General features: G+C 44.2%; 1 protein-coding gene across 3 annotated transcripts in view; it reads left to right on the top strand.

Annotated features, from left to right (window-relative positions):
- Positions 1-283: 283 nt before the first annotated feature.
- DNAH17 (dynein axonemal heavy chain 17) overlaps positions 284-14,903 on the top strand; it is a 127,296-nt gene continuing 112,676 nt past the window's right edge. For all 3 annotated transcript variants that reach the window (XM_077328114.1, XM_077328115.1, XM_077328112.1), the window contains exons 1-10: positions 284-395; positions 1,135-1,486; positions 2,098-2,291; positions 2,795-2,987; positions 3,088-3,187; positions 3,315-3,400; positions 7,110-7,235; positions 9,061-9,216; positions 9,649-9,735; positions 10,094-10,261. In XM_077328114.1, coding sequence (XP_077184229.1) covers positions 1,148-1,486; positions 2,098-2,291; positions 2,795-2,987; positions 3,088-3,187; positions 3,315-3,400; positions 7,110-7,235; positions 9,061-9,216; positions 9,649-9,735; positions 10,094-10,261 — 1,449 coding nt within the window. In that variant the 5' untranslated portion in view covers positions 284-395; positions 1,135-1,147. The remainder of the gene's footprint in view (positions 396-1,134; positions 1,487-2,097; positions 2,292-2,794; positions 2,988-3,087; positions 3,188-3,314; positions 3,401-7,109; positions 7,236-9,060; positions 9,217-9,648; positions 9,736-10,093; positions 10,262-14,903) is intronic.

Here is a 14,903-nt window from a genome sequence, read left to right as displayed (position 1 = left end):
TGTTTAACAGATCCACTGGCAGACAATTGGGGATTTACTGCTTCTTTCCTTAAAAAAAATCAGTGTTATATTCAGAAGCCTGGTACAGATCACCTTTCTTAATTTAAACCCAAATTTCCATCCAAAAGCTCAATGTACAAAGCCAGCCATTAACCCTATGCTTTAAACACCATGGGTTTCTGCTTCACAGACTGCAGTTATGTTTACATGGTCTACCTGGAAGGTTCTAGTACAATGTGACAGTTGATAAATGATGTCACTAGAACCTGCTCAAAGAATCTTGTCTCGACAGTTGGGGAAAGCTTCAGTTGATTGCCTCCAATTCTCAGTGACATTTTGGTCAAATGAAAAGGTTGTTGCGTCCTTAATTGTGTTTGCACTCAACTGTGAGACAAGTAAGTATTCTTGTTAAATTAAAACAGCAAGCTGCCATCTCACAATCTTCTAAGAAGTGTGCATTAGGGCCAAACCAGATGTAATACTGGAGACTAATGGAATATCTGCTGAATGTTTTAGTAGCTCCTGTAATGAAGCTCTTGGTGAGTTCCAAATTGTTCAGGGATGTACATTTCCCTAAAAGCCATTTTTCCACTCAAAATCCCCATCCCCGAGCATTTAAAGGGGAAAATATGCCGTGTTCTTATATTTTCCCTGCAAGTTATTTTTTCTGTTTCGATGAAGCAGCAGAAAGTGGGGGCTATGAATGTGACTGGCACAGTACAGGAGGGGAAGAAACTATTATATTGCCTTCCCCTTCTCCTATGATGGGGAAGAGAGACTGGGTTCACATATTAGAAATTGGCCTTCTCAGAGAGCTACTCTCACACCTATTTAAAGGTTATTTGTCTTTTTAAATTCTTTCCCAGAGGGCTCAGTGGTGTACATAACCTTTTCATATACCCCTGGCCAACTGTAAGGCAAAAAAATATTGCCCTCCAACTTTTTTCCAGCAGCACCCATTGATCCCTGTATGCACATTGCCTGTGATGAAGTTTAGCTCAGAGTGTGGAAGCTGAAGCAGCGGTGGCCGCTCATGTGCTCACTCCCCCCCCCCACTCCTGCCACACGTTGATAATATAGCAATATGTCCCTTGCACAGAAATTTCCAGCTTGTCAATTTTGTCTTCAAAATAGTTAATTATTGAAGATGGCAACTGATAAACGCCTGGATTTCATAGAGAAGTACTGTTCTCTCTCTCTCCGTATGAAACCTGACAAATGGGCCAAATTTGCAACCAATGACGATGTCCTTGCCATGCTCAACGAATTCTATGAGAAGCCAGACCTGATGGCACTGGTGATCACCCTCAACCCTACTGGACAGCTAGTCCCTTGCATTGGCTTCCCATCCTCACTGAAGAATAAAGGGGTTTACTTTGTGAAGAAGAAACATGAAAACATAACTAAAGATAACTTCCTAGATGCACTCTTAGTAGGAGATCTCAGCCCTTCTCCGATAGAACAGATGATGGCTGTAGTGGAAGAGGTAAGCTTCCTGTTTCCATTAAACAATCACTATTCAATACTTCCCCCTTTCCAACATGCTGTTAAGTGAAACACGGGTTTGATTTGGCAGAGGAGGCTTTGTGACATATTCCACCTCTTGTTCTCATTCCAGTAGTGTTCTCAATATTGTATGAAAGATCAAGACGACAAGCCTTGTGGCACCTTACAGACCAACAGATCCGTTGTGGCACAGCCCACTTCATTAGAAGCATGGTCTTAGGTCTCCTCAGCCGGCAGGTTAATGTACATGAGTATAGATAAGAAATTGTAAGCAGTGAAGTCAAAAGACTTTCCCATGCAACCTCAGATTTAACTGAGAGCAATTAGCTACAGTATGGAACAACCCTTTATGGTGTAACCCTATCAGTTTGAGGCAGCTGGGTGGGAATCTGCTCACTGCTCAGTTCTGATGTGCTGAAAATGTACTTCAGTAAATCGATGAACTGAATTTGCAACAGAGAAGCATTACTTTGGTCATGGTGATGCACAATCCCAATATAACACTGTGGCTTTAGGCGCTATTAGTCCTGATGTAATGCAGGTGCCATGATCTGTAATCACTGAAACATTAAAACAACCCTTTCCTTCTAGATAGTCTATTCCTTGTTTATGAAGAGTGAAAACCTAACCGGGTGGCCTCAAGTGGTAGCTGAAGATGTTATAAAGCAGGCTCACAGGCTAAAGAATGATATGTTTGTGATGGGAGGAAAGATCAAAGGAAAAACACTACTCCCTTTGCCAGAGCGCATTGAAATGTTATACAGTGCATCAGATATGTTTGACAGGTGGGTGCTTCTAAATAACATCTGCCAGTGTCTATACCTTTTCTATTTTTTACAAGAGTTAGCATCATGTACAGGTCCAATTTATTTTCATTTATTAAAATCCTCAAGGCTCTAGAGAAGTTATTGAGAAGATGAAGAAGTGCATGCATTTTTTGGTATTCCTCCATGGCTCTCCTTCTTCCATCTCTCCTGTTTGTTCCACCAATCCCCAACTGAAAATGTCTGGATCCTGTGCACCATTTTATGCATCCATGTATATATATATGGCTATTCCAGTTTACAAAACTGAATCTGATCTCAGTATCTGGGCTTACCGCTTGCAGGGTTTGTGAGTTTTGGTGAAGAATCCTTGATTTCCTTGTCAATACGCCATATGAAGTAAAGAAAAGGAATTTGTCATATGAAAATGTGGCTCGGACTGAGAAATCTAGTTTGTGACATGCTAGAAAAATCTGTTTATTGTTGTACATTTCACCACATTCTTGTCCTTTGTGGTTTTCCAGTCTATCTGTAGCTGTGGACAGTGCCTTATTACATTCTATTGAAACAATAATCATTGACTGGTCTCATCAGATCCGAGACATCCTGAGCAAAGACTCAGCGCAGCCTCTCTTAGATGGTTTGAACCCATTACCCAAAGTGGAGTTTGATTTTTGGTACAGTCGGCAGGTTAACCTGCTATGCATAAATGAACAGGTATGGTGATAGCAATTTTCAGACCTGGCTAAAAATCATATAGGAATGAAGGCATGTTGCTATGGTTATGTTTTTGTGCACATATGCTTTTCTTTTCTAGCTCTATGCTCCTCAAGTGCAAAAGATTGCTGAGATTTTGGAGAGGGCAAAGAGCTGTTATTGGCCAGCACTCAGGAATGTTTTCAAGGATGTATCCGCAGGTATTGTCCTATTTCTTTCAACCACAGCCAGCAGATTCTATTGGATCACACTGATCAGGGGCTGGTGGAATTATCAAGATGAAGTTTCTCCTTGATTCACTCATCTAACATCTTTGCTTTCATTTAGGATTGAAGGAAGCCGATGATATTAATTTGTACTTGCAGCCCCTCAAAGTTCTCTTAGAAGAAATGGAACAAGTTGAATACCCCCAGGTATATGCAAATTTTAGAAATACCGTTTGAGACTTACAGACTATCTTGCCTATATATAAAACCAATGGTATTATTGTTAAAGTTCTCTGGAGAAGCATCATTCATCATTTTTATTCACCAACTCTAGTGAGGTTGCATAACTAATGGTCTGGTTCTGTTATTTCTCCTCCTGTTTTTAGCCTCCTTCCCATGGCTTGTGGATAGTGCCCTCCTCACTGACCAACAGTCTGGCTGTTTATGAGGGCTGGTGCAGGGAGCCACACATACCTAGTCGGTCTGCCCAACTTCTCTTGACAAAATGATATCTTGTGGGCCCTGTGTGTCTGCCTCAGATCCCGCTTATCAGGTCTCTGAGAACCAATGGGCCTGGTTCAGAATAGGACCATAGAGAAAAGGGGGTTTAAGCTTTCCCCACACTATTTTCCTGACCTTAGACAGTCCTTTGCATCTCAGTGGGAGCCACACGTGTGCTGCCAGGCTATACCAGCATGCCAAGGCCATTTAAGGTCAGAAACTTGATACTGGGGGGGGAGGGGGAGGCATAAGCTTCTTCTCCTGATACACAATGGTCTCAATTAGAATTGGGTCCATGTACAAAATTACCAGAGCAGATGTGATCAACAAGACCTGTGAAGGAGAAATGAGAAAAAAGTCAGCAATGTAGCAAATTGCTTTGATGCTATTCTTCATCTATGAACACTTGCCCACTACACCTATGTGTGTACTAACTATATTCACAAATGCTCCATCCCCATGATCAGGGACATTTACAACACAGCCAATATGAGACATAAATTCTTCAAAGGTGTTGTAGGGGAGGGCTGTAAAGGGGAGATGACAATGAGGAAGAAGGGAGCTCTGCAAGTATGTGCTGAGGAAACTGGTAGGGATTTTTTATCTGAGAAGGATAAGATAACTAAGAGGTGGTATGAGAACCATCTTCAAATCCTTGAAAGGAGAAGATTTTGTGTCTGAGAAGGATAAGACGCCTAAGAGGTGATATGAGAACCATCTTCAAGTCCTTGAAAGGAGAAGATTTTGTGCCTGAGAAGGATAAGACGCCTAAGAGGTGGTATGAGAACCATCTTCAGGTCCTTGAAAGGAGAAGATTTTGCATCTGAGAAGGATAAGATGACTAAGAGGTGGTATGAGAACCATCTTCAAGCATTTGAAAGGCTGTCATATAAAGGATGAAGCAGAGTTGCCTTCTGTTGCCCCTTCTGTTCTGTTGCCACCAGAACCAATGAGATGAAATTAGTTCAAAAGAATTTTCAGCTAAACATCTGGAAGAAGCTAGATAGTCATCTGACAGAAATGCTGATTCTGAGAACTTAGGCAGATTGTGAGTGGGTGGGCAGGAAGGGTTGTGTCAGTGCTTGATTCTTGTAGGCCATTCTTCCACACCCAGGGAAATGCTGACTGCCAATCTGGGATTGGGAGGCAAATTTCCTCTGGGCCAGACTGACCAGGGAGTCTGGTTTTTTTGTGGGGGGGGGTCATCTGGGCATGGAATTGGGGTCACTGAGTGTGGGCAGGTAGTTGTGAATTTCCTGCACTCTGCATGGGGTTGGACTAGACCCTAGAGGTTCCTTGCAACGCCATGATTCTATGAACCTATGATTCTGAAGGAGTTTTTAAGCCCCATTGGCTTATATTGTACAAATGCCAACAGAAGGCACTCTGATTTTCCCCCATATTTCTTTCCTGCCACAGTGTCTTGTGCTTTCTACTTTGAAGAGATGAATAGACATATGACTGCTTAGTTCATGACCACTGCATACACTTGTCAAGCAGTCGGTGCAGGGGCTCAGCCATGGAAGCCTTGTTGGGCAGGAAGGTGTGATAGAAGTTAAAGAGTCCTAAAAACGCGTGTAACTCTGCCCTAGACTTTGGTGGTGGTGCTTGTTGAATGGCACAGAACTTTGATGGAGTTGGGTAGATCCCAGAAGCTTCCACTAGTAACCCAAGGAACTTGACTGATGTCATGCCCAGGCACTTTTCCCTTTTGACTTGTAGCCCGGCAGACTGGAACTGGGACAGAACCGAGCATAGTTGACCAGCGAGTTCATTCTCTGAGGTCCCGCAAATCAAAACATCATCCCAATAGGGCAGAAGATTCCATAACAGGTTTTCCATTAAGTTCTGGAAAATTCTGGGAGTGATGCTGACCCCAAACTACAATCAGTTGACACAGAAAGCGCCTCAATGCATTAACAATAGTTTGTGCCTCAGCATAGGCTGCATGGCCCAAAAGCTGCTGTTCTGCCTGGGCGAGGTTGAGCTTGGTGAAGACCTGCCACTGGCAAGGGATGCCAGTAGCTTACTAACCACTGGAATGGGGTAGGCATGCTGCAGGAGTTCCTTGTTGATGGTGCACTTGTAATCGGCACAAATGTGGATGCTGCCATTCGCTTTGAGTGGAATCATGATGGGTGTTTCCCATTTGGCATGGGACACAGGTTCCAGAATGCCCTGAGCTCTGCATCAAATGATCGAGCTCTGTATTGATCTGGGGCTTGAGCACAAATAGTACACAGCAAGCCTTCAGCCTTGACTTGAAATGTGCCAACACCCACGATGGAAATTCGATTCCCTTGAAAATACGTCAATTTGAGGCCCAATGGCTGCAAGCAAGGCAGGTTAGCGATGTGGAGCTTGCTGAGGGTCTCCCTGAGATTATTGGAAAGGCAGATCCGGAGTCTACTTCCATGCTGCATGGACATCCCTTGGTTTTCACAGTCACATGGATCTTCTTTTGTATAGCCTTGGTCAACTGGATGGTTACTGATGGTGTCTGTTGGTGGACAGCATTGGTCGTGGGTCTTGTGATGTGATGGCAACTGGAGCAGAATGTTGTTCTATGCTATGGGTGTCTGTTTTTTAATTGAAGTTGGTGGCGTGTTGCTGATACTGTGGGCAGATGTCACCTTGGTCATCATTGGAGGGTGTTTTGGACCAACAGGCTCAGGAAATTTGGCCAAGCTTGCCACAGATCCTGCACTGTGCATCCTGGAAATGGCAAGACTTTCATGGATGGGACCCACAGCAACTGGTGAATGAGATTGTGGCCTACTTGCTTACATTGCGGTGGCTGGATGTTGATGGTTTGGGTTCCTGCATTTCCTCCTCAGATGTGCTTATGCCACTGTTGATGTCCTCTGCATGGACCGGTGTTGGCTTGGGTCGGGAAATGGGGGGGGGAGGGAGCACTGTGGGGGGAGGGAGGTGTGCCCATGTCTCCCCCCCACCACCACCATGGCCCAGTACCGAGCTGTGGCCCGGGGTTTGGGGAACACGGCTCTAGACTGAGGAAAAGTAAGTGATTTGATATTACAAAATTATATGACCTCACCAAAGGGACTAGTAGACATACTGCAGCTGCAAGTTCTCAGTGGCAGTTCCATTGAAAAGTGGCAAAGGGATCCCATTCTGAAATGGGGGAGGGGATCAGTAAAGGGTGGGACTTTCCCTTTCATATACCATGTTGGCTCAGGAAAAATGGCCCATGCCCCATGTCTTATCAGAATCAAGCCCTTCAGCACTTCTGAATGGAAACTTGCAGCTATAGTGTAACTTCTAATGTGTAGTTTGTCCCTGAGAAACTTAATTCTGAACGTTATAAAGAAGATAAACAGCTTGATGACGTATCATGTATGCATATCTGACTTTCTTGAAACCCTTGCTCAGTTAAATTTTTATGTCCACACAGCTGTCTCCATACATCAACAGCGTTATGTACACCGTGTGCATGATCTGGGCCAACTCTGAATACTACAATACTCCATCCCGGATCATTGTCATTTTGCAGGAGATCTGTAACCTCTTCATTGAAATGGTACTGTGTTATGAAAATACTAGATCTAAAGCCCATTTTAATAAAAAATAAAATGGGCGCTAGATGGCCTCGGACTCCCCCCCTGACTCCCAAAGTCTTCTGCGTGGCCGTGGATGGGGTCCGTGGAGCCGCAGAAGCCTTTCTCCACATCCCCCCAGCGGACCACGGAAGGCTGAAGCGTGGCCGGGGCTGGATTTGGGGGAAGCGGCCTACCTGTCTTCGGGGCCATCGGTTTCCTTAGTGGCCGGGAGCTGCGGGGACGCTAGTTCCAGGCAGGCCTGAGGCAGGCGACCACGTGGCGTGGCATGGGGGTGGCGGCCCAGTGGCGGTGGCGGTGGCGGTGGTATTCCAGCCACAGCGTGGACGGCGGTATGCATTGGCCGCGTTCCAGCCGCGGTGCGGGCAGCCCAGCAGCAGCGGCGGTTTCGGCGGCGTTCCAGCCACGGCACAGACACCCCCCCACCTCCGGCTCCCACCCCCCCACCCTCCCCAAATGGCGAACGGCGTTCTCTCGCCCTCCGGAGCGCCCTCGCTACAGCGAGGGCGCTCTGGAGGGCGAGAAAAGGCCGGCTCCGCCCCCCCTCCCGAAATGGCAAACGGCGTTCTCTCGGCCTCCGGAGCGCCCTCGCTGCAGCGAGGGTGCTCTGGAGGGCGAGAAAAGGCCGGCTCCCACCACCCCCCGGCTCCCAAGGCTCTCTCGAGCCGTCTCCCGGGCGGCGGAGCGGCCTCGCTGTGTCTACGACGCAGCGAGGCCGCTCCGCTGGCCGGGAGAAGGCGGCGCGGCCCACCACTCACCCGTGGCTGTCTGTGCGGGTGAAGCAGGGAATGGTGAGCCGTGCTTCGCGTGGCTTCCCATTGCCTGCTTGGGCCGGGATGGACACTTGGAGGGGCCAATCAGGAGCCGCTTTGCGGCTCCTGATTGGCCCCTCCGAGTTTTTATCCCGGACAGGGCCCGCCCTAACTCCTCTCACAGTGCCCTTACTCCTTTATACAGTCCGTGGCGCTCTGCGCCACGGGGCTGTTTAAAGATAGCCCTCAGTTGAGAAGGGGTTTGTATATGTCCTGTCTTTGGTATCCAGGATGCTCAAATATACTATCAGCGCTTTTTGTACCACAGACATTGAGAGGGTGACAACACAAATGTACAAACAGATTATATTTCAGCATCATCACAAAAGGGTAGTGACCACTGGGGGTTGTATAATTAGAGGGACCGCACATTCACCACAGAATCCATACAGACAGGTACAGTCACCCTCCTTTCTTCTGCTTCCATGGGCATTCTTCAGATCTGAAGCAGACCCCAGATACAGATGTCCTCACAGAGGGCTATTAGTACAGGAAAGATTTTCAGTGATGGGTTCCACTAAGGGGCAAATTGCACTTTCAATGAGAAATCTGTGATTGGATCACCTAATGTATTCTCCATAGTTACAGAAGGAACAGGTGAAAATGTTCCATGTAATGACACAATGAACAGGTTAAAAGCATTTAAATAGCAATGATCTATTTATCCTGGATGCTGTAGGCTGATCCTGCATTAAGCAGGGGGCTGGACTAGATGGCCTGTATCTAGGATTCGACTCTAGGATTCGATGATTCTACATCTTGAATCCTTTATAATTTTTTTAACAACCCAAAAAACTAACCAGAAACAGTGGTACAGGCATGCTGAACTTCTATATATGCTAACTGATAAACGTGATATGACTATCATCAAATAATCATAAAGTGCCTTTTTTGTGCTATATTCTAAAAGTCCCTGATTCCCAAGTCTGGTTTCACATGTTCCATGTTGTCTTTGATCACCTCTTCTTCTCTTTAGACCCGTAACTTTCTGAGTCCTGAAGAGGTGCTAAAAGGCTTACAAAGTGAGATTGAAGAAGTTCTGGGAGGGATCAAGCTGGGAATCTCCATAATTGAGAAACTCTTCAAGACTTACAACATCTGCTGCTCAGATATGATGCCCACATTTTTTCAGGTTAGCTATTGCTTTTTAAGAGAAACACAGTTTTTTAAACACAGTTTTCTTAAAGAAAACATTACTCAGAGCTTCCAAATGCAAACATTACATGTAATTCCCACAATTTAATGTGGGAGACTATTTTAAAAGCATTTATCCCAACTGTACAATTTCTGAATAAAATAGTCCCCTTTTAAAATATTTTATGTGCAGACACATATTTTTCTCTGGCACTTTGTTTCTCTGGTGCACCAAAGGCAGGGCAGATTGAGCTGAATGGACGTACCCTGCACCAACTCAAAGTAGAATTTGAACCTGCTACTACTGCTCACAGCACTGCAGTTAGTAACTGTTCATTTCACAAATATCCACTGGAGTGCACAGTGGAGAGATTCTGCAATAGCTGCAGCCTGTCTTTTAACACAGCTCTCTTTTTCTTTGTATTCGCAGGACAAGGAGCCCCAATATTGGGAGTTTCCTTCTACCCTTGTCTTTACGAGAATGAATGCATTTTTTCATCGACTGAAAACAGTAGAGGTGAGAATTAAGTTTAGTTGAACTAAACTACAAAATTGCAATAGTAATAGCTTATATTAAGAAGAAACTTATTTTCGTGAACACTTGGTTGGATCTCTTTGTTCCACTGGTGCCATAGTATTTTTCTAAGGCACAAGATGTTCTATCAACACAAGACTCTCCTCTGGTGACAGAAGACCCTTTTGCATTACATACATAATAGGATTCAATCCAATAATATAAAAAAAAACCACTGGAGTGTAATTATATTGAAACCTCTAATAAAATGTCACACTGCCTGCTATTGATCAGATATCATTATATTCCTGTTTGATAAATACGTCTTTAATTATATCCTCCCTTTTCCTTTTTTTTAAAGGAATTGTATGTAACTTCAATTGAATTTCTCAAACTGGAGAAAATTGAGCTGGGTGGTGTGAGAGGCAATATTCTAGGAAGCCAGGTGGTTCAAATTTATGAAGAAGTTTTTGAATTTATCAAAGTGTTTGCTGAATGTAAATATGATCCTTTGGATCCAGCAGATGAGGTTAGTTCATTTCAATATGGAACTTCCTGTTTGTCAAAATCATGTTATTTTTGGCATATAATTCTTGTGCTATCCTTGAGTCACATTACATCATGTTGGGCTTTCATCATGCTACTTTTGCCATGCTACATGCCATGACATTTTATATTGGGTGTGATTTGATTCTTCTCAGTGGTCTTGCCTGCAGCAGGACCTTTCATTATATCAGGAGCAATAAGTGTCCTTTTGATCTTCAGCCTTGCCTCCTTGGTTTTTCATCTCTTGTTATTAACTAGAGTAGCTGTAAATGTAGCCCCAGATCCCAAGATTCCTGCTTCCCTACTGTGATGGACCTGAGAACTGTCATCCTTTTCAGGACTCCAAAACTCAGCAGGTACCTTCACACAGGGACTGTCTTCACACTGAGACCATTTCACATAGGCAGGGGCCAGAGACAATGGTGGGGACCTTTGGGGGAGTGAACATGTCCTCCTAGAATTTCTTATAAGATGGTTGCTAGGCACTGCAGGTCAGCCATCAGAGAGGCAAAAGCTAAGAGTGAGCTGAGACTGGCCAGGGAAACCCACTATAACAAAAATGTCTTCAGATATGTTAGGAGAAAACATAGGGTTAATGAGGCAATAGGTCCGCTGGAGATGGAGATTGACAGAAGACAGAGAGAAAGCAGAAAGGCTCAGTACCTGTTTTGCCTCAGAAGAATATGGACACATCTAGGGATGGTAGTAGGCAAGGTATAGTGTCTGGGTGGTAGGTTTACGTGGACAGGAAGTTTGTCAAGAGGCATATGACTGCACTGGATGAATTTAGATTTCATGGGCCTGTTGGTGTGCACTTGAAGGTGCTCAAAGAACTTTCTGGAGAGTTTGCAGAACCCTTGTCCATCATCATTAGGTCCTCTTGGAGGACTGGAGAGTTGCCAGAAGACTGGAGGAGATCAAATGTTATCACAATCTTCAAAAAAGGGAGAAGAGATGACCCAGGAAACTATAGTCCAGTGAATCTGACCTCAATTGCAGGGAAGATAATGGAGCAGATTTTAAAGAAGGCGATCTACAATCATCTGAAGGACAATTGGCTGTTCCAGGGAAGTTGTAAGAATAAGTAAAGGAAACCACAGCAATTAATCATGAATCAGAATAGCAATAGTAAGTTGCTGTAAAGCTATATCAAGGAATGGGAAAAAGAATAACCATTAACTAACGTTCAACAAGCCAGTGTCCAAAACAATGTATTAACAAATTGAAAAGACATTAGTATTACAAGTGTTCTGCTTCAAAGTCTGAGCAGCACATGTCCAAAGTCCTTGAAGGAACTCTTTATTAAAGCCAGAAATGTAGAAAACAGTCTTAGATTTGTAGGATGTCAAAGATCCGACGACAGACCTCTTAGATGTGATGACAGACCTTTGATTTGTCTCTTTCAAATTTTCTTAATTCCCAGCTTTTTAATAAGTCAGTCTTCATTCTTTTAAAACACAATTTCTATTATTAGGTTTGTTTATTAGGTTTCTATTGTTATAAAAGTACAAATGAAAATCTCTTTCTGAATGAGCTATCTCTGGATGCAGTAAGCCTCCACTGATTGGATATTGTAGGAATAATAATTTGGATGATCTTATCACACATTCTGACATATCTTATCCACCTGCTGTATGTTCACAAACAGTGGGTCACTTTATGTGTGGCCACTCTAGGATTTGTTCCTTGGCTATGCAAACAGAAAGGGTAGAAATCCCAGAGGTAAATTTTGTTAAACACCTTAAACAATTCATCAATTGTTATTCACATAATATAGGATATTTAATAACTTGCAAGCGTGGACTCCTTTATGTAGGTAAATGCCAGTGTTTTTTAAAAGTCAGAATAATGGAGCATATGTCTAGAATACATCATGGAATTGAGGATGCACCCTTGGTTAAATATTTTCAGGAAGTAGCTCATTCATAAAGAGATTTCTCATTTGTAATTTTATAGTAATACTAGTTTCAAAGCCCCTTTATAAAAAGGGGTTTTGAAAGGGGAGAAGGCGTCAGACCGGCAGGGAGGGAACCCCCAGCAGCCGCGCTTCGCGCGACTGCTGGGGGTTCCCTCGGGCGGCGGTCTGATGCGGCGAGAGGCGCTTCGCGCCTCTCGCCGCGTCAGTCTGGGACCAACTGCAAGCCGCGCTGCGCGCGGCTCGCAGTTGCTCAGGCTGGGAATCGGAGGGACCAATCGGCAGGCGCGAAGCGCCTGCCGATTGGTCCCTCAGATTGTCTGTCGTGAGGAAGGGTCCAACCCGGACCCTTCCTCATCACGGACAAAGCCCACCTCTAGGGGGCTTAACGAATTATATAGTCCGTGGCGCCCGTGGCGCCACGGGCTGTTTAAAGATAGCCTAATAAATGCAATAGAACTGATATACAAAAATACTACTGCAGCAAGAAGTAAGATTTTTAACTGAAGTCACTAGTATCACATGGAGTTAACCAAACTTTGATTTATTTATTTATTTATTTATTTATTTATTTATTTATTTATTTATATTTATATTTTTATACCGCCCTTCCCTACGGATCTGGGCGGTTTACATAAAACATTTTTCAACATTCACATAGAACACTATCAAAATCAATATCAAAATCAATATCAATATAACAATATAACAATAACAACAACATATAAACTGAAACAATTAGAACGGCACTTCAACAATAACTTGACAATCCCTCAGTCGGTTCGTTCCCTCAGTCTGGGGGGCACCTGTAGGTGTTATGGCTCAGTCGGCCCCACCAAATGCCTGGTGGAAGAGCTCCTTTTTGCGGGCCCTGTGGAATTGTGGAAGTTCCGGCAGGGCCCTGATCTCTTCGGGGAGCTCATTCCAACAGGTGGGGGCCAGGACCGAGAAGGCTCTGGCCCTTGTTGAGGCCAGACGTGCCTCTTTAGGGCCAGGGATCCGTAGCCAGTTGGAGATGGCGGAGCGTAGAGCTCTTCTGGGGGTATAGGCAGGGAGGCGGTCTCTCAGATACACTGGGCCCAGACCGCGTATGGCCTTAAAGGTGATTACCAAAACCTTAAGCTTAATCCGGAATTCAACTGGGAGCCAACCAAGTTCTTGAAGTACCGGCCGGATATGTGATCTCCATGATGTCTTAGTGAGAATCCTGGCCGCGGCATTCTGCACCAGTTGTAGTTTCCGGATCAAGGATAAGGGTAGGCCTGCATAGAGCGAGTTGCAGAAGTCCAGTCTGGAGGTGATCTTGTTTCTTGTGAATAAATTATTATCAGTAATTTGCATTGTTAAAATACAGTAAGTTGTCTTACTTACATTTAGTATATTTTGCAGTATATTGGAATGTCTCCTTTAATATGTTAAATTGCATACACCTGTTGTGGGAGTTAAATAGTAGGGTCTTAGACAATCATTAAGATTCCATTAGCATGCTTAGAAATGCCTCATGTGAGGCTGGAGTCCATTTATGATATGTTTTATGTCACTGCTATTTTTTGTTATTGTTTGTATAAACTGCTTGTACTCTGGAGAAGTGTGTTTAGCATTCATTGTTGAAATATAGTGTCTTAATCTGCCTTTGTGTTTTAAAAGAATGAAGAGTGTGACATATTAAATATTTGGAGATTAAGAAAGTTTGAAACAGAGAAACCAAACCTGGGAGGTCTGTCATCATATCTTTGCCATCCTACAAAACCATGATTGTTTTCTATGTTTCTGCCTTTAAGAAAGAGTTCCTTCAAGGGCTTTTGATGCATGTTGATCAGGCTTTGTAGTAGAACAGTTTACTCAGATAATGTGATGCAAGTCATGCAAGTAATACTAATGTATTTTCACTTTCTTAACACACTATTTTAGACCCTTGTTTGTTAAACATTGTTTAATGGTTATTCTTTCCCCCAATGTAGCTTTACAGCAAGTTACTATTGCTATTCTGATCCAGGGAAGTCAGCATGGATTTGTCTCCAGCAGGTCCTGTGAGACCAACTTGGTTTTCTTCTTTGACCGAGTGATGGGCTTATTCATGGAAACTTGGTGGAAGTTCTTTACCTGGATTTCAGTAAGGCTTTTGACAATGTTCTCCATGATGTTCTGATGGGTAAACTGGAGGACTGCAGACTGGGGGCATTTCTGCACATCACTAAAAATAGCATTACGCAAGATGACTGGGGTAGAGCTAAAGGTTATCGAGCCTCTGGCCATTCCTCACCTTCTCGCTGTCTCGCTGCAGTCTGCAGCCTTTTCACACTTCTTACACTCTACATGGCTGCTTGAAATGGCCAAAGAGAGCAACATGCATTACAGGCAGCTCTCTTCTGCCTGTCAATCAACCCAGGCAGCCAATCCCCTTCCTCCATTGACTAAAATGGGAATTTTGACTTGTCTGCCTTTCCAGGGGCCTGGAGGAGTGGGAGTTTGAGGTACAGCCTCCAAAATCTCAGGATAGCTCTGGGAGGTTTTTCTCTGACTCCCCTCCAAATTTAAAATGGATTGGTCCACTGGGTCGACTTCTAGGGGCTCCTGAAGTGGGTGTCCACATCACACCATAGCATAGAATGGAGGGATGGGGGCACCCACTTCGGGAAATCCTAGAAGCCGACCCCTTGGATCAATAATTTTTTTAATTCAGAGGGGAGTCAGGGAAGAGCCTCCCAGA

Source organism: Paroedura picta, chromosome 3 (genome assembly GCF_049243985.1).
Source record: "Paroedura picta isolate Pp20150507F chromosome 3, Ppicta_v3.0, whole genome shotgun sequence".
In the NCBI taxonomy this organism is placed as follows: Eukaryota; Metazoa; Chordata; class Lepidosauria; order Squamata; family Gekkonidae; genus Paroedura; species Paroedura picta.
This window is presented reverse-complemented; position numbering and strand designations above follow the sequence as displayed.